Source organism: Podarcis muralis, chromosome 1 (assembly GCF_964188315.1).
Source record: "Podarcis muralis chromosome 1, rPodMur119.hap1.1, whole genome shotgun sequence".
Classification (NCBI taxonomy): domain Eukaryota; kingdom Metazoa; phylum Chordata; class Lepidosauria; order Squamata; family Lacertidae; genus Podarcis; species Podarcis muralis.
In genome coordinates this window covers 50,047,387-50,066,921 of record NC_135655.1, presented here as the reverse complement: position 1 = coordinate 50,066,921, position 19,535 = coordinate 50,047,387, and the positions used below count along the sequence as shown (strand labels likewise).

The 19,535-nt window shown below is 45.3% G+C and overlaps 1 protein-coding gene across 5 annotated transcripts in view; it reads left to right on the top strand.

Annotated features, from left to right (window-relative positions):
• CSTPP1 (centriolar satellite-associated tubulin polyglutamylase complex regulator 1) overlaps nucleotides 1-19,535 on the top strand; it is a 129,719-nt gene that overhangs the window by 104,528 nt on the left and 5,656 nt on the right. For all 5 annotated transcript variants that reach the window (XM_028726633.2, XM_077928657.1, XM_028726642.2 and 2 more), the window contains 3 exons: nucleotides 6,867-6,951; nucleotides 15,019-15,104; nucleotides 18,579-18,774. In XM_028726633.2, the coding sequence (XP_028582466.2) occupies nucleotides 6,867-6,951; nucleotides 15,019-15,104; nucleotides 18,579-18,774 (367 nt within the window). The remainder of the gene's footprint in view (nucleotides 1-6,866; nucleotides 6,952-15,018; nucleotides 15,105-18,578; nucleotides 18,775-19,535) is intronic.

Here is a 19,535-nt window from a genome sequence, read left to right as displayed (position 1 = left end):
ACAAGAATAACCTAGATAGCACTCAGACTTCAATATTTCAACTTGACTCCAAGCCTTTTGGAGTTCATGGGTGGCATCAGAGGCTTGGGGTACAGAGCAGATTGCTTTATGTTTTGACTTGCCTATTGTATGTATCACAAATGTGTGTTTTTGACTAAACATTTAAACTGGTAATTTGTGGCAGCCAATATCTTAATTCATCCAGCAACCTCTCTCCCTGTAGAACAACAGTGAGTCCTGTTGACTTGACTGCGGCCTGGATTGTAGCCTCGGTGCCCAAGAGACAGGAAGGAGAATTGTGGTCATGATGTACCCAAGCCACCTCTGTTTATTCACAGCAGCTGTTGGCAGCCTGGACAGGCCAATGGGCAAATGACATTTTCCCACATGGACCTCCGTGACTTCACCATAGTTAACTGGAAAGCAGTAATCACAGCAAATAGTAGACATCTCATAAGGTCACTGGTGATCCCTTCTTGTGTAATGAGCAATTAGCAGAGAAAATGATATGACTGAGTGGTAAGTCCTATCCCATGTTCTGAGTATGGCAGGGTCCTTACCAGGAGCCCTGCAGGGACAGTGGTGAGGACATGGGGACAAACAAGAACTCAGTGGCTTTGGGGCTGGAATCTGCAGCCACCAACAGACAGAGGAGATAGCACACCAGGAAATTCCATGGTACATCAACAAACTGTTGGGTGTGCAAATGAGTTGGTGCCAAGGAGGGAGGGAGAAGGGGGGGGAAACAAATGCTCAGCCAAGAACAATTCTTGATGACCTCCTTGGAGTGGGTTACCAACTTGCCTAGGCTATGGAGAAGAATGTGAGTAAATACAATCTTATGCTCTTGAAGCTAACACCAATGAGGCTGCAGCTCTCAGTCTGTGATATGGAATTTCCAGTGGGATAATGAGTAGGGATATCCAGTAGGAAGATTTTCTACTTATGATTATGTTGTTGTCATTATTATTATTAATTTATTCATTTAGTTCTTGCCTCATGCAAAATGTCTCCAAATGACTTACATGCAGAATTAAAAACATCCATCAAGACTGCCTATCAATATATAGGTTTCATAAATGTTGAAGCTTGTTGCAGCATATCAAGAAGATATATCAGTTCATCAGATATATCAGTGGTTGTTACTGCATCATTATCTCCAGTGGAACTCTCTTCTAATGTTCACAAAGTGACCAGAATACCAGAATTATTCAATGGGTCATTGTGAAATACTGGTCAGAAGAAATGTGGAATGGTGGCAACAAATGGTGCTTTCGGGCTAAGAGAAGGAAACAAAGCATAGCAATGCTCACAATTCAATGCAAGTGAATTTCTGCCTTAGTTTAGGTGCAATTTAGGCATGACAAAAATCTATCCACAGATGACACAGTGAAGAATCATGTTTACTTACCTTTGAACATAGTGAAGCTTTATTACTTACATCAGTAGAGATGCCTACATCCTTTCCATCTTCTTTTTAAATGATAGGCAGCAGGTTGAACATGACCTGAAGATATAAGGAAAACATCTGGCCATCTTTCTGTTTTGCAATAACAACTGGGACTTTATCATATATCTCTTAATAAAGATGCAGCTTACTGCGAAGGATGAAAATCCATGTGGAATTCACCTGCAGCTGTATAGCTAACTTTATTTGCAGTCATAAATTGTATCATGCTCTTAGCCTTGCAGAATAATTGAACAGTGAGTGATGACTTTATCCTAGATAATTTTCACAAGATTAAAAAAAAGTTTTACAAGTATTTTTAACTGCTGTAAAATATAATAGGGTAAACCTTGCCACGATTACTGTAGCATCTCCCAATGCAATATTATGTAGTGTGATACCTTAAATTTGTGTGTGCTTCATTCGTATCTGAATCATGACAGTAAAAACCTGACTATCTCCAGGGTGCATGTAATGAATCCCTGAAATGAGCTGAGCGACTAGGCCTGTTTAGATAGGATGATCAGATGCAAAGAGAGATCGTGTTCATGAACTTCCCAGGGTTAGCCTGATGTAAAAAAATCCCATTTTGCAGTGGAACTGGAATATATAGTGGTTTAGTTTCAGCTGCCTTAAAATCAAGGATGCTTGGCACAGGACTCAAGATGTTGTGTTCTGTGTTTCTGTGGATACTCCCAATGCAATTAACGTTCCATAAATAATTATGCAAGGACCACAGAAACGTGTATTGCTTTTAAAGGAATCTGGCCTGAGATTGTGAAAAAATAAGTTTCCTAGTCCTCCTCTCTGCAGATTAAAAGTGTGGAAATATGTAGGCAGTGACCCATTGTAGGCATGAAAAGGACTGGCAAGTGTTCATGTGGTGGGATGGAGCAGCTTCTGTCTTCTCATCTCCTGTGATGAAGTGAGGTACTTGCTTCCCTTCCACCATGTCACATTTCTCTCCCCCACCACCCCCACCCCAAAATTAAGCAAGATCACACATGATGTTATTTGTGTGGTGGAAGAAAAGAGGGATGTACCCATTTCCCCACCAAGCAAAGTCTCTCAGTGCAGAGTTTAGAATTTCTTACTGGTTACGTTGTTGTTGTTGTTGTTGTTGTTGTTGTTGTTGTTGTTGTTGTTGTTGTGTGTTTATTGAATTTATATACTGCCCTATACCCAGAGGTCTTGGCGGTTCACAAAACAACTTTACAAGGAAAGAGAGCAGGACTGCAGCTTGCAAGTGTTTTTGTGCATCTTTCCCCACATCCATAAAGAAAGGAGCATTTAGCATTTTGTTGTCTTGTGCTCCTCAGAAGAAGGTCCAGTGTGCATTTTTCTCGATAAGAAGTTTCTACACCTCTGAGAATTAAAACAAAACAAAAAACTCTCAAAACTGGGAACAGCAATGAAGCTAAAGGAAAGTTCTTTGATATCATTTTACTGAGAACCAGTCCCCAGGAATTAGCATTCAGCATAGGATAATACATAAACACACACAGCTGCTGCTTGGGGGGGGGGGAGATTCTGCCGCAGAACCACACCTGTTTCTATAAACTTTGTTAGGGCAGTAAAACTCCCCCCCCCCTCGCCTTCCTTGAGATGGTGTCAGATTTTCAGGCTCCTCAGTCATGGCCGCTTTGAGCAGTCACAGGAACCCAGGAAATGTCTGTTGATTAAAATTCAGCACTGAAAGTTTGGAGGGACAACTGGAGTACAAACAACACAATCCCCATGAGAGAGAACAGAGCTGGAGAAGGAAAAGCCCCATCTTCCAGGTCTGCAACAGAAGAGATCTCAGTCCCCTTCCATTTACTGCTATAAGCGAATACAGGTTGAATGGAAGGCAAGCAGAATACTGCTATGAGAAGGATCTTGTACTCTGGCTCTTGTGAACGAACTCAAAATTCCATCTATACAGTGGTACTTCGGGTTAAGAACTTAATTCGTTCTGGAGGTCTGTAACCTGAAGCGTATGTAACCTGAGGTACCACTGTATATGGCTGTGCTGTGAGTATGTCAAGTCTCAACAGCAATGGGGAAAATTGTGAGTACTATAATAGAGTACATTGTGAAACAGAAAAATCTCATGATTTGTGGAAATATAGGTGAAATATTGACTGGAAATATAGGTGAGGACCCCAATAGCATTGCGCCATCAGTTTTCCAGGACCTCCCAGCCTACTCCACTCCCATGGCCCCTCTGCTGAAAAGATGCTCTTACATGTCTAGAGTTCCTCTAGAGTAGGGTGGCCTCTCAGCAACATTTGAAGCAAGGTGGTGGCTTTGGGGAGGAGACTTGAGTGTTCAGACAGGGTGCTGGAGTCTTCCCACCTCCTTTGGGAAGGAGATGGGAGGGCTCTAGGACCCTCCCAGAGCCTCATGCCTTCTTCCCAGAGCCCAATGCCTTGCTTAGCTGTCTTTGGCAAGGCAGTGCAAGGACTGGCGAAGGGTGTGTGTGTGTGTGTGTGTGTGTGTGTGTGTGTGTGTGAAATTTTGGCCTGGCTCCCCCTATGTGACAAGGCAGTGTGCAAACCACAGATTCTGTGACAAAGGACTCTTGTGGCCCACTTAGTATGAAAATTTGGACCGCCATGTGCTAGAGCATTGTTGAATGAGGCACCATGTACTGCAGACAGAAGGGAAAGCTGGCTAGCTCCATGTGCACACACGTAAACATACTGTGCACATGACTGGACCTCTTTGGATCCCAATTGCATTAATGGAACACTGGAGTGAGAAAATGGACGAGCTATAGAGGGCTAACTGAGTGACCCAAGTTCCTTCCAGCCCTGTCCTCCCGCTGAGTTCACTTTGGATCCTGCCTGCCTGCTTCCAGCCTGGCCCTCGTTCTACTACTGGCTTTCCTTCCATACTTTGCATTCTTCTGCATATAGAAATACAGCAAAATTACTGTTGTTCAGCCAGTCCTCTCCTTAACTTCAGTCCACAGGCTTTTGGACAGGGAACATGCAATCATGAGCAGCTTTTTGACATCAGTATGTTTCCATTCTCCTTAGATCCCATAAACCTCCCTGAGCTTCACCTCTTTCGTCTCTCCCCCTGCCCCACTTCTGAGCCACAGAGGCCGTTCTCTGCCAGCCTCTCACAAAGCAGCTCCCTAAGAGATGAATCATTGGGTTGGCTGTCTTGTGTACTTTGGATCTGGTCTCTCTGCCTTCCTTTAATATAGTGACCAGATTCGCACACACAATTACAAAAGAGGCCATCCAGCTGCCTCGCTGGATGCCAAAGTAATAATGCCTGTGGGTTTGTGCTCCATACTTCTTCATACATGCCCCTAGATCTTGTTTGCCTTTCCTAATGCTGCCAGATGTTGCTTGGATGGGTTTCCTAGCATGTGGTAGCGAATGTTACCCTGCCAGTGATTTTTAACAAATTTAAGCAACTTTTAATTCACTGGGCTTTTGGCTCTTCGCTGGGCCAAAATAGACATTACACACAGATGCATGTCATGTTGCCATCACAGCCCTTTTTAAATAAGAAAAGATGTTTCAAGAGTGTGCAGTCAGGTCCGGAGAAGTTTGCAGCGTCTGTGTGTGCACCCCATCCATGACCACCATTTCCCAACCCCACATCATGGGCAGCTCCCCACCCTCACAGGGTTCAAAGAATTGTAGAGTTGGAAGGGACCACAAGGGTCATCTAGTCCAGCCCCCTGCAATGCAGGAATCTTTTGCCCAATGTGGGGCTCAAACCCGCAACCCTGAGATTAAGAGTCCCATGCTGTACCAGCTGAGCTAGTCTCACTGCCTAAAGGAGAGAAGCTACTTGGCAGATCTGAAGCAGGGAAATGGCTGGCCAGGCTTAGTCATCATCGTTTCTGGTCCAGATTGCCTCTCCAGAAATTACTTTTCCTGTTTAAGTTGGTCATTGGTTTAATTTTACATATATCTGTATGAAACATATAATTTGGCCCTCAGGACTTTATGTACATCATGCATGTAAAGCACATTTAAAGCATGACCCCCAAAGAATCCCAGAAACTCTCATTCAGGAAGGGTACTGGGAATTGTAGCTGTGTGAAGGGCGAACTGCACTTCCCTGGGTTCTTTGGGGGAAGTTTTGTGCATTAAGTGATACATGTTTTACTGAGTCGGACCATCTATCAATGTAGCTTTATATTGTTTTTATTGACTGGAAGCAGCTCTCTGGATTTTCAGATGGGTCTCTCTCTCCCAGCTGTATCTGGAGATGAATTCTGATAATCTGCCATTCAACTACAGCCCTTTCTGTTACAACTTTTCTATTGGAATGCCTACCTATACCACTGAAGATAAGTCCTATTGTCACTTTCCATGTTCATACTCTGTTGGCAAGAAAATCTGGCTCCCGTAATAAGAAAACTAACTTGTTTTTAAAATATACTAAGTCAAACAATGTGACATATGCTTACTGAACTCAGAAAACTGCATACATGCATATTTTTTTGCAGAATTTGGATTCTTCTTTTTGGCAGAAAGCAATGTGGTGGCAGGAGGAGAGGTGTTAGTAAATAAGGAACATTTGGAGCCTATGGATAAAGAAAGAAAGAGTCTAGACTGTTAAGGAAGCAGATGTTCCACTCCCCAAATGCTGGAATTCCCTACAAACTCTAAACGTGATCTAAGTCCTTTGTGCACTTTATGCCATCACTAGCCCCACTATTTTTTTTTGTTGGTAGTCGAGGATTTGGAAATTTAAATAAATAAATAAATAAATAAATAAATAAATGGTAAAAGAATATACTTCAGCTGTGTGGGCAAAGGGGTAAATTCATCTCACAAAAGATTCAGTGATTTGAAACTGTCATCTGCTTTGATTAGTTGGAATAATGTCATAAAGAAAAATGTAAAAATAAAGGAATGTTGGCATATTCCAGCAAAAATGGAAAAGAAAGCGGAAATTGCTGCAGTTGGTGTGTTTGTCTGTGGTCAGGAATGGAAATCAGCCAAGTGAATTAACACCATTGTTTTCCTTCACATCATCGTCACCCCCCTCCCATGCAAATGATACGTGATTGATGACTTATTAAAGATTGTTATGATATTTCCTTTACATTGAAACGAATGCAAGTTGTGCAAGTCACATAAATAGTCACATATGTTATGGTAAGTTATATAACTTAAGTTAATTAGCAGGCAGTGAGGTAAATAATGAAATATTTGTTGGAAACTGAACTGCAGCGAAACAGAAATGGTGCTGATTGTGACATGGTTGGCATGGAAATCGCTTCCTTCTGACTCCTTAGTGGTTGAGTCTCTATTATGCTTCTTGTCTGTATGACATTGCCTTTTAACACTTCATTCTGCATTGTTATTTTAATTTTTGCAAGTTGTTCTGTGATGGTTGTGGGAAATGACTCATAAACTGAATGGACACAAATAGCAATAATATCCTTCTCTTTCTGTTGCAGACCTCTTGACAGCCAAGGAGTACCACTGCCTCGTGCAGCTGCTTTGCCCTGACTTCCCCATGGAGCTTACACAGAAAGCAGCAAGGTGAGCCCTCCTTCAGCAATTAGATCTGTGGTTATTTCCTACAGCGAGAATCAGCTCCTGCTTTATACTTGGGTAGAAAAAGTGCCTGTACTGAAATAGTGTTGGCACTGCCAGTTGTGCATAGTGCATATGCAATTTGAATGATGCAGGTTGCCTATGATAAACACAGACGTGGGGACACAAGTCTTTCCTGATCACTGCTTTTGTGTTCAATACAGGGAAGCCTGTACATTTGACTGTACTGCTGTCGGTACCCATTTAAACTTGAATGCTTTTAGTACCCTGACTTAAAACAAAGAACGAATACTGAACTGTCTCTTAAAATTGCAGTATTTGCGATAAGCAATATGTTTACTTTGGGGGTTTGTACTGCATGTTTTGGTTTAATATAAAGGGATCTGTTTCAGAGCTGAACCTCATGTTCATATTCTGGGAGAAGGGGAATGGGTTTTATTCTTGATCCACTTTCAGTCTGAAATCTTCCAAGGAACAGCTCCTCTGGTCTCAGTTCCAAACCCTTATGGACTCCAGACTGATATGCGAGATTCCCCAGGCATCCTGTTGACATCCAATGATCGAGTAATCTAAGCAATTTTGGCAACGGGTAGCCTGACATATCTCTGGCTTAGATACCGCAGTTGGGGCAGAGTCTATGTTGAATTGGATATGGGCAGATTTATCTGTAAAGTCGCTTGAAAACAAGTCACAGTTGGTGTGCTGATAGATTCAAACCACTTGAGAGATACTCTGTCAAGCAAGCAGTATATTAATTTTGTTTAAATAAATAAAATAAACTTTTGAACATGAAAAGCATGCAAACTGAGTGTGGGAGGGTGTCATACCAGATCAGTGGTTTTCAACTGTTTTATCTTCAGGAATATGTTTCTGTGTTGCCTTGTCTCCTGAAGACTGTCAAGGTAGCATAGACTCTTAATCTCAGGTTCGTGGGTTCGAGCCCCATGTTAGGCAAAAGATTCCTGCATTGTAGGGGGTTGGAATAGATGACCCTTGGGTCCCTTCCAGCTTGGCAATTCTATGATTCTATGAGGAACTTCAGGGAGGCTTCTTGGTCATTACTAATCTTCTCATGAAGAACCCTCCAAGGAACCACCAGGGCTTTTCCAGAACCCAGTTGAAAGCCACTTTTTAAGAGTCTAATAGACATAAAGACAATGTCAATAGCAAGAGGATCTGCCTTTTGGTTCTCAGCAGAATTAGGTATGGTCTTAAGGGAATTGACAAAACAAAGTTTGCCTGCTGCATGAAAATGCTTCACCGTTGGTATCTAACACTTTCAAAACTGGCTAAAATACATAAAATCAGGTCAAGCATTTGTTGGAGAGGCAGAGGGCACGATGATCCACATTTGGTGGAACTGTAAAAAAATAAAATGATTCTGGGAAACAATATACAATGAGCTTTAAAAGATTTTTAAAATTTCCTTTGCAAAAACCCCCGAAGCCTCTCGGCTGGTTATTAATGATATTCTGAAAAATCTGAGGAGAATTTTCATGTATGCAGCAAGAATTTTAATAGCTAAAGGATGGAAAGGAGAATCTGTTCCCACTAAGTTGGATTGGCAGGCAAAAATGCTAGAATACGCAGAATTAGCAAAAACGACAGGAAGAATGAGAGATGATACAGAACAAAGGTTTATTAGAGAATGGGACATTTACAGAGTATACCTAAAAGAGCATTGTAAACATCTAAATTCTCTGGCAGGTTTTGATTGACCCCTGCATGACAGTAGGAAATTTTAGAAAACCAAGACAATTTGAGACAATTTATGAGAGACAATGGAAAGTGTGCAGTTGATAATGTAACCCAGGAAACACGATGGGGTGATTGGAAGTCATAATGGAATCTTTGATGTATGAATTTTCTTTTCTTTTCTTTTCTTTTTGTAATTTGTATTGATCTTGGCTTGTTTTCGTTGATTGTTTTTTTGCAAAATTAATAAAGCATTTAAAAAAAGAAAAGAAAAAAGAAACTAATAGCGGCCTACCTCAGAAGCTGATTGCAAGGATAAATGAGAATTTTTGCCAGGAATAACTTCATTGGTCCACAGTCTTCACAATGCAGGCTATAAGTCTGAATACATAAATCTGAGAGGAGGCACGGTGCTGAAGATTGTGTCAAGGAATTTAATCTGCAAAGCCATTGTAAACCTGAGGCCCCACTGAAGGGGGGCAGGCTTCGCACAACTCCTCTGTTGTGTGCTTGTGCCTTGGAGACAGACAAGCTGGGGGCTTTGGGACGGCAGGTGTGAGAGAAAAATGAGATCTGTGTCTGAGGCACCCCGGCTCAGGTGGGAATGATCTCACTGCCTTTGCTCTTCTGGGTTTGAGAGCTTCCTTGCGCTAACAATTTGCTCTCACCCACGCAGCTAATCAAGGGAAGTCACTTGATATACTGCCTTAAACCTGAAGCTGGTTTTGCCTCTCCTTCCTCTTCTATACCTTCTGATACTCTTGTCTGCATTTTTCTTGTAGTTTCCCCCTACTCGTACATCGGAAGCCCCTGGCTGACGATGGGCCATTAGTGTCACCAGCTGGACAGATCGTTTTTTCCCAGGCAGCTGGCTCTTTCGATTCAGTATCGGCAAGCAGGCTCATGCTTGTCACCTCCCCTGCCAACCAGGATTCTTGTTTCTGCTTTCAAGTAGGATATAACTTAAGGCTTACCATCAGTCCACTCAGTGACAGCACCTATCGATAAGCTTTGGGGGCTATGATTTCATAGCCAGGCATCGTTCATAATCCAACGGGCCTTTTGGAATCCTTGAAGCTGCATGGCTGAGATGATTTCACAGGGCAGCCAGCTCTTTGGAGGCCTGTTGCTATGTGCTGATAACAAACAGTATGAAAGAAAGAGGTCACATACGATGTTGGGGCAGAGAGGAGAGGCAGCCACAGTGCAGAAGAAAACGAGGTGTGATCCAGCATCTTTAAACACAGGTTGGCTCCATTCGTGGGCTGGCATCTAAAGGGGCAAATGGTAGGTGAGTGGTGGGCTGTGAGCTCCCTGCCCACTGCTCCCAGTCCCTCTCTCCAAAGACTATTCTTCTAGTCACCTTCTGATACAGGGAGTAAGCCTGGCTGCTAGAAAAACTTATGGGAGAGAGGCTGTGTGTGTATTTCTCCAGGAGGGGGTGATGGTGAGTGGGGGAGTTCCAAGAACCCTCACCCATGTTCCCCTTTGGCCTTATGAATCACACCCCACCCCACATGAAAGGGGCAGACACGGACCCATCTTTAAAGATGCAGATTGTCTGTTTCACGTGCAGTCTGGGCCTCCATCTATTGTGATGAAACCAGAGAGAACTGGGCTAGTTCCCACAAGCGCCGGTGAGTTCCCTGCAAGGCATCGGCCACAGGCAGTTTGGAGGCTTTCATCTTTGGCAGTGATATGTGACATAGACCTGCTTTGATTTGCGGGGTGGGAAAGAGGAGGGTTATCTGGCTAGAAGCAAACTATTAGGACTTGCAGCAGAATTGCAAGCACACCATATACTGTGCCTCTTTTTTTTAGCAATGATTTGTGCCTGCTAGTTAATATTAGGCTTTGCTCATATTAAGTGCTCTCTGCATGGGCTCCCAGTCCCATAACAGGGGTGATCAGGAAGAATCGGGAGCAGGGACACAGACATGAGCTGATCCAGCTTGGCTTGAAGAGCAGGGACCATTCTGTCTCCAGCACCATAGAAGGAGTGATGGGCTGTGTCCCACACATCAGCTGCTTGTAACCTTGAAACTACCTGAAGTCTGCCCTTCCCAAAGGCTGTGGTGGCAGAGGTGTGAGAGAAGTCTGCTTAGTGCCGGGCAGTTCCCTTAGTTCTGATGTCAGGGGCGGGTCAACAACAAAACACCCGGTGTCAGGTAAGTTAGCTCTTTATTCAAAGAAATCAAAACAACTCAGTCCTAGTGGTCACAGCGACCCTTCCCAGTAGGCCTTCTCCAGCAGCCTACGGCTCCTCCACCTGGTCTCTCTTTGCTCCGCCCTCTTCATTCCTCTTCTTGTTCTGGGAGACCAGGGGGAAGGGGAGCTGGTCACAGATGGAGGGAGAGCTTTGCTGGCTTCTTCAGCAGCCTGCCTCCACTTTGCTTCTTGACCTCCCCCCGCCCCTGATTCTGGATTCCTGTCTGTCACAGCTGCTTCCTGCTCACTAAACCCTGTTACCTCTTCAGCTTCCAACACCTCCTCCTCCCAGTCTGCCCCCTCTGCCCCCTCTGACCACTCATTGTCGTCCCACCACCGATCCCCTGGCTCTGAGCCTTCTTCTCCTGGAGGGGGTGCCTCCCACCACCCCTCTGCATCCAGCCAGTCTATAGCAGATGAGGAGCTTTATCAAGACCCCTCCCTGCATCTGTTCAAAGGAATGATCAGATTTCAGCTATTTCAACAAGGGCCTTGATGACATTGTGCTGATTAACAAACATTCCCCACCCCATAACATGCGCTTGACAGTTTCAACTTGTTGCTGCTGAAAAGTAGGCTTGCTGGAGTTTCATATCATGGCCAATTTCTGTCTGTGACACCCGCTGACTTAGGGCCAAGCTAGATGTTCATTTAATGGGTAGGATACAGCGATGGAGCTTATTTTCCCCTAATTAATTACAGGGGTGTGTGATTCTTACTAGGAAGCCAGAGCACGGGATGTGGAGGGAGGCTTATTTCTTCACTCCTTCTCCATGGTTGGAAGAGCGGTTCCTCCCACCCCTCAGCAGCGAGCAACCTTAGGAGGAAAATGTCCCCATTAGCGGACTCTACTTTCACAATATGCTGAAGGCAGGAATTGATAAAATGGATGGAGGAAGAGGGGACTTAACTTACAGAAAAGCAGAGTCAGACTACCACATCTGATCTACAACATGCCTTATTTTCAACTTGTGGTCCTTCTGTCACCTCTGTGTTTCCTTAGTTTTTGTCATGAACTAAAGGCATTAAATTGAGTGCTCCACAATATGCAAAGCATCACCCGGGCTCTGTAACCTTGTGCTTGGAGTGCAATATGAAAAATAGAAAGGGAAGGATGAGACGTTTCTCCTCCCCCTGTCCACAAACATCTGTTTTCTAGAGAGTTCGTGCCGGTCCATTTCCAGCTCCAGGATGTCGCCATAAATTAGGACCGTGTCCCTTTCTTGTGGCTCCTCCCCTTCCTCAGATTTTCCTCCCATTCAGCTCTTTAGGAGAAGCATAAACATGTCCCTGGCAGTGCTTTACAGTTGCTTCAGCTGTGCAGCCAGCAGTTCACTTGGGGAAATAACTCTGTTGCTCACCCTCCTCTTAAGCAACTGGGCCGGTTCTACCCACGACTGGTCTTCTCTGGAGAACAGACACTTGGGCCAACTGGAGCCGGTAACCCAACACCAAAGGACACCTGCTTCCAGCTAGGTGCTTCCTCAAGACACCTTCTGGCATAGCTTTATGGTCTTCCCTTAATTTAGCTTCCTCAAATACCTTTGCAGTGCTTCAGACAACTATCACAGCCTTCCAGCACTTCTAGAATTGGGGCGGGGTGGGGGGAGAGAAGGAGTGCCGATTCCATTAAGGGTCAGACCACTCAGCATGACTTCAGTGCCCCTGGCTTTTTCTTCACCCTCTTTCTTCCAGGAGCAGAGATTTCCTGGCAACTGCTTTCCGGCCTCTCCTCTGATGCAGGCTGCCTTCGCTGGGGCTACCTGAGGGGTGCGAAGCTTTGAGGCACCGATGCAGCCTGTAGCACTTCCAAGGGCTTGAAGAGTGCTTTTGGATGCCAGAGGCTGCGCTGCATTGCCTGGGAGATGGAAGATGCTCTGCCTTCCAGCTTCAAAGCCATCTCCTTGATGTGGCCACCGACAATCTCCATAACGTGCTTATTAGTGGGAATTAGGAACTGGAGCTGCTGCCGCTCTAGACAGCAGCAGGAGGAGGAGGAGGCGGTTTCTGGGACATAATAAATAAAACAGAAGCACTTCGACATCTTCAAAGGGTTTTGTTTTAAATAGTGGCTTTTCTCCTGGGGACCCTCTTAGCCGTAGCCTTTCTTCTTGGCAATAATTAATTCAAGCTGCTCTGTGTGCTTGAATTTGCCTCACTGAACTGAGCTGGTCCGAGTGGCGGAGAGGGAAGCCTTTCCCGCAGATGTGCCCAGCCGCTCTTCCGTCTCCTCCTCCTGCTCAGCTTCCGCAAGCCTCTTCCACCAGTTGGAGCAACCCAGGACGGATGACTTCTCTCTGGATTATAAGGGGGTCCTAGTCCCAAACCCTCCCCAGTAAAAGGCATTCCTGCTTTGAAGGATACAGTTCGCTCTGTGTTAGAACCATATGAACGGACAAATGCTGGAGGATGTTTGCCAAAGCCATGACAGAGCTTACTGTTTATGGAAGCAAAATGAGTTTTCACCCTATTTGACCCTGTGTGTTTTATGAAGAGCGAATTGTATATCTGTATGTAGGTGCATTCGTAGGCTATGATGTAGGCCCAGCTGCCCTAACAGGATCTCTCTAGGCTGGGATGGCTCATCTGGTACAGCATGAGATTCTTAATCTCAGAGTTGTGGGTTTGAGCCCCACATTGGGCAAAGGATTCCTGCATCGTAGGGGTTGGACTAGATAGCCCTAGTGGCCCCTTCCAACTCTACAGTTCTATGATTCTTGTCTATCCATTCTCAAGTTCACCTCTCATTCATGTATTTCGTGCATGGGGTCTTTATATGGACCAAAACTGGCAAACAGATGCAAACCAAGAGCCATGTCAGTGTTTGTCACCAAGTAGGAAGCATAAAACACAAATGATAGTTCCATGTGCCCTGCAGAACCCACTAAACAGATGTGGGGCCCCTTAATGCACTCCCCACAAAGTGCTCCCTTCTCCCTACTCATTGTAGTGAGCAGCCCAGACTTGAGAGATGAAGGAAACAAAAGGATTATTTCCTGAATCCTTCATAGGAGCATCCCAGGTTTCGCTTTCATCTTGTTCTGCTAGTTTCAGAAATATCAACGCTATTTGGAACTGGAGCATAAATCGGCACAGTAAAGCCCTTTTCTTTCCTGCTAGCATTAGCTGTGTTTGTCCAAGGTCAGAACAGGAGGAATTTGTTGCTGCAATCTTGTCTTCATTTTATCCTTTATGTGTAGAGTACTTGGCCATTATTGCTGAACCAAGATAGCAGAAGGCAATGCGTCCTTCATTCTTTTAGGATTCCAGAATGTGCTGTCAGAAAATGCTGATTCTGTATCTTACATGTATGACATTTTTATTTCGTACTGGCCAAGGCAGGACTGATACTTGTGGATTTCCAAAGTTTAGGTGTCAGGAAGGCCCTCCATCACCACCTTTTCGGAACAAGTGAAATAAGTTAAGAACATCCTTCCTTGAAAGCACCCACTCTCTTGGAGGCTTCTCGGCTCTCGATGTTTCATTTCCATTTCTACAGGGTTCTAATGTTGCATCCACACACCATGAAATCAGATAGACCCAATAGCCATGCTTGTCTTTTTTAGCAGAAGCAGGCTCAGGGCACCTTAAAGATTTAGCCAGTTTATAACAAAACAGCTGAAGCCAGAGGTGGTGAACCTGTAGCCTTCAAGCTAAATTTGTGTGGTTGGTGGGAGCGCAGAGAGCAGGAGGCGGGAATCTTGTGTGTGTGTGTGTGGCTGGGAAAGAGCCGAAAGAGATGGAGTGATGGAAGACAGGGAAGTCCTTGACATGTGATCAGTTTAGACCTCTGGCAGTTTAGACCTCTGTTCATTCATTCCCTCGCAGTCTGCTGGGTGAGCTGGAAGAGAGACAGAGAGAAGAGTGTGGCACACCGGGAGAGAGAGGAAAGGTGTGCCTTTGCCCCACTTTTGGCTCTGCCTCCCATCACCTGCTTTGGGAAATAGGCAGAGGTAATTCCTAGGATTCCAGTCCATGGAAGCTTGTGCATCTGTTCTAGTCTATAAAGGGCGGTGACCTTCTTTGTGAGTTCGTTTTGTGACTCTGAGAAGTCCTTGCTCACTTCCTGTGAACTTGGCCTCAGCTGTAAGTTACCTGGCCTAGCAACTGGCTGTTGCTGAGCTATCTGTCTCTCCTTCTCCATTCCAGGATTGTTCTCATGGATGATGCTGTGGACTGCTTGATGTCTTTTTCAGACTTCCTGTTTGCCCTCCAGATCCAGTTTTACTACTCAGGTGAGCCCATCTCACTAACCTTGTCTCTCTTACTACAGTGACCCATCTAGGATTGTAGACTCTGGACTTAGCAGCTTCACACCACTGTCCACCCCCCTTTTTTACATGGTAATATGTATTGCTTCACTTACTTCAAAACGTGATAAGCCAGCAGCCCTGCACTTCACTCTGCTGAGTGTGGCCCTGCCCTCATGGTGCCACTGTCCTCCTGCACAGCTACATTAGACAGGACAAATATGGCAGGAGTCTGGGCAACAGAGACCAGGAAGCCTTGTCCTGCGACGCAGATCCTCCTGATAGAGAACGACATGTGAAGGTCACTCATTCTACACACTCCTGAGCCAGAGAGGCACTTCGGACACAACTCATTTCCAGAAAACACTGACTTTAAAGCATGAAAAGTACATGTGGCTCCTCCTCATGTGTGAACTTTGCATCCATTTCACTGCATATTTATTATTATTGGTTTATATATATTTCTACCCACTCCTTTAAAGGCAAGCCCTCACAAGGTGGCTTTTGAAAAACAATGGACAAATAACAATACAGTGGTACCTCGGGTCACATACGCTTCAGGTTAAATACGCTTCAGGTTACAGACTCCGCTAACCCAGAAATAGTGCTTCAGGATGAGAACAGAAATTGTGCTCCGGTGGCACGGCGGCAGCAGGAGGCCCCATTAGCTATAGTGATGCTTCAGGTTAAGAACAGTTTCAGGTTAAGAACGGACCTCCGGAATGAATTAAGTACTTAACCCGAGGTATCACTGTAAAAACACATGAGATAAAAGCATATACAGGGGGTCCAGCTTGAGAAATAAGAAACTCAGTGAAATAAAGAAGTCTTTAGGGTCTGCTTAAGGACAAGAAAAGGGGAGAAGCAGTTCTTCTACAAGTGTGGAGCTGACACTGAAAAGGCCCTGTTTTTGGTATTTGCCAACCTTAGTAGGAGGTCCTTAGCCTGGGTAGGTTCATATGGGTGTAGGCAGCGCTTCAAATAATCTGGTCCTGAACTGTTCAGGGCTTTAAAGGTTACCACCATTTCTTCACACTGAGCCCAGAAACAAATGGGTGGCAAGAGCAACTGATGCAAAATCAGTGTGATGTGATCAAACTGTCTACTCCCACAAGCATTCTGGCAGCTGAAGTTTGTAGCAGCTGAAGTTTCTGGACTGTCTCCAAAGGCAGTCCTATATGCAGATCACTGTAGTCGTTTAGTCTGGATGTAACCAGTGCATGTGTAAGTGGGGCCAGCTCCACTTTCTCCAGACAAGGCTGCAATTGGTGAATGAACCCAAACTGATAGAAGTCACTCCCAGCCACTGAGGTCACGTCCATAAGGAGCACCCCCAAACCACACACCTGATTCTGTGTAACCCCATCAAAAACCTGTTGTGAACAAACCTCCACTGATATGTGCACCCACCATACCTGAATACTGGCCATGCTGCCTCAGATTGCATTGTAACCCAAAACACCTGGAGAAGAAAAATATCAATATACAACCAGCGCAACCGCAAATAGGCATCATGTACATGGTTTTCTCATGGGACGCGGGTGGCGCTGTGGGTAAAAGCCTCAGCGCCTAGGGCTTGCCGATCGAAAGGTCGGCGGTTCGAATCCCCGCGGCGGGGTGCGCTCCCGTCGTTCGGTCCCAGCGCCTGCCAACCTAGCAGCTCGAAAGCACCTTCGGGTGCAAGTAGATAAATAGGGACCGCTTACCAGCGGGAAGGTAAACGGCATTTCCGTGTGCTGCGCTGGCTCGCCAGATGCAGCTTTGTCACGCTGGCCACGTGACCCGGAAGTGTCTGCGGACAGCGCTGGCCCCCGGCCTGTTAAGTGAGATGGGCGCACAAACCCAGAGTCTGTCAAGACTGGCCCGTACGGGCAGGGGTACCTTTACCTTTACCTTTTACATGGTTTTCTCACATCTTCACAAAAACCCTTTACATGTAGCAAATTCAAAATGCTTGAAGCAGCCCCAAGTATTTTATTTCTGGAAAGCAGCTTCCTTTCTGATGGTAACCAGGGAGAGAATGGGTCTGAGTGAAGACTCTAGCACCTGTCAGGGGTAAAAACCCTGAAATTTGGGAACAGTGTATATTCATGGTAACCGTGTGGGAATGCCTGTTTACATTTTATTGCTTATGGGAGATGGAATCGTGTGCTAAATTCCTTGTCCTGCTTCGTCCTTACGACACGCCTCTCTGTTGTTTATCTCTGGGCAGGGATGGAAACCAAATGCACAGCAGATAATGAACCCCTCTCTCAGTCACTCTCTCCTGCATGAATGGGGTCCATTTCAAGAATGCAGCATATTCTGAAAGCTGCTCTAAACTCTGGACCTTCAGGATAACCTTAGAAAGCCACCCATCTTTGTGACGCACCATAGCCTTCCAGGCTCTTGTTGTGAGCGTAGAGGTCGGCAGACACAGACCACAGGTCACCACTTCCATGCTCATCTGCGCACGTCCGCTTTCCAGGCTACCCTACCAGCCCACATGCATGCAAACCACTCAGTGTGGAATCTACATCTGTAAATGGCTGACCAGGTCCATAAACAAACTTGTTTAAATTTAGATTCTGGGAGTAAACAGCGGGGAAGGTTTGGAGCCTGGGGGGAAATGCTTTCGGCCAGCTTCTCCCCCTAATCTTCCCTTTGGACCCTGTCTTGTGTTTACTTTGGATTTGTGCTGAAGTACACTGGGCTGCAGGCTGGAGACTGCTTGACCCAACTCCCTTGCCTCCTCCAACAATTCCAAACAGCTTCTTCCTAACTTGGGTGGTGTTTATCTCTGTGACTGTGGAAGTTTGCGTGTTTAAGAAGCTAGTCTGATTGGGTGGCCTTGACTTTCACTCTCCTTCATAGAATTAAAGTTGGAAGGAATTTTTCTTAAAAAGCACACTCAAAAGAGCAGGACCGGCAATTCATCCACAAGATTTTCAGAGGTGACCCTGTGAAATCCTCTTGTGGCTTTCTTGTCCCATCCTGAAAAGGCTAAGTGTTAGGCTGTGTCAGTAAGGCACAGAGGTTGCCAGTGTGATTTGCTCCCAGATGTTGTGGGCTATAGCACCCACCAGCCCCAGCCAGCATGGCCAATGGCCAGGGATGATGGGGCTGCTTGGTTTTTTTGTTTTTTGTATTTTTTTGTATTTTTTACAATTCTAGACCACCCTTCATCCGAGGATCACAAGGCAGTTTACAATATAAAAACACAAAAATACATACCATAGTATTAGTCCAAAACCATGTGAAGGGGACCATGTTGGCGTCCCCTGCACTAAGGCCTTTTGGGTCACCTCATCACATAGTAACATCACAGTATTGCATGCTCTAAGGCTTCTTTGCCAGTATCATGCGTAAGTAACTGCAGGAGGAAGAATGGGATCAATTTGCTACACATGTCCCCAAGCCTTGAGAATTCCCATGTGTGCCAATAACCATGATTTCTAAGTTGCCTTTCCGTTTTTACAGAGTTCATTGAAAGCGTGGCTGCCATCTATCAAGAGCTCTTGACGGGCAAGAACCCAAACACCGTCATTGTGCCTACATCATCCTCTGGGCAGCATCGTTCGCGCCAGACTCTAAGCGAGTGCAGCCAGCTCGATGGGGTGGAGGCATCTGCATTTTACCAGTGCCTTGAGTCTCTGTGTGACAGGTCCAAATACAGGTAAGGCTTGTGACCAGCTAACATGAATAAACCATGGTTCATCTTTGCCTACCTTGCAGGGAGGGGAGGGGCTCCCTGAAGTCTAGGCAAAGACACTCATCACATCTAGGAACTGAGATGTGGCAAGTTGCCCTGTATCCTTAGCCCAATGCTGCCTCTCTGCCCTCTGAAACTAGCACGGCTAAGTACCACTGATAGTTAGATGGGTGTCAGAAATTATGATACCAACTTCTCAAGGAGCTCACAACTGCAAAAAGGCAGTTTTCCCCGTAACAAGTAAGCACGTTTTGAACCCCCTCTTAACTCTTGAGTTCTGCCAGAGGGAAGTGGTCTTTTGACTTAAGAGTACCCCAGTATTCTCAGGCCCATCTAGGGCGTTTCAGGCTGAGCGTGAAATAGGGCCCATTTCTCAATAGAAACAGTGCTGACAGTGTCATTCCTTCAGTATGAGAGCTATGCCAGCGCTGACAGAAATGGATTGCAGTACCTGCTGGTCAAAGTTGTTGGGAAATGCCCTTCAGCAAAGCACTTTTCACCTCCTCACATTAAAAGGCAATCACGGTTGCCTGTGGAGATTGATTATTTATTCATACCCTGCTTTATAGCCCCAAGACACTCTCAAAGCAGCTCACAGAAGATTCTCAAAAATGAAAACCATATTCAAATCTAGTACAGAAGCAGGAATTGTACAGGGTCCACACAGAGCCAGGCTTGTCCAGGCATCATTTCCTGTCCTTGTCCTCCTTCTTTGATGCCATAAC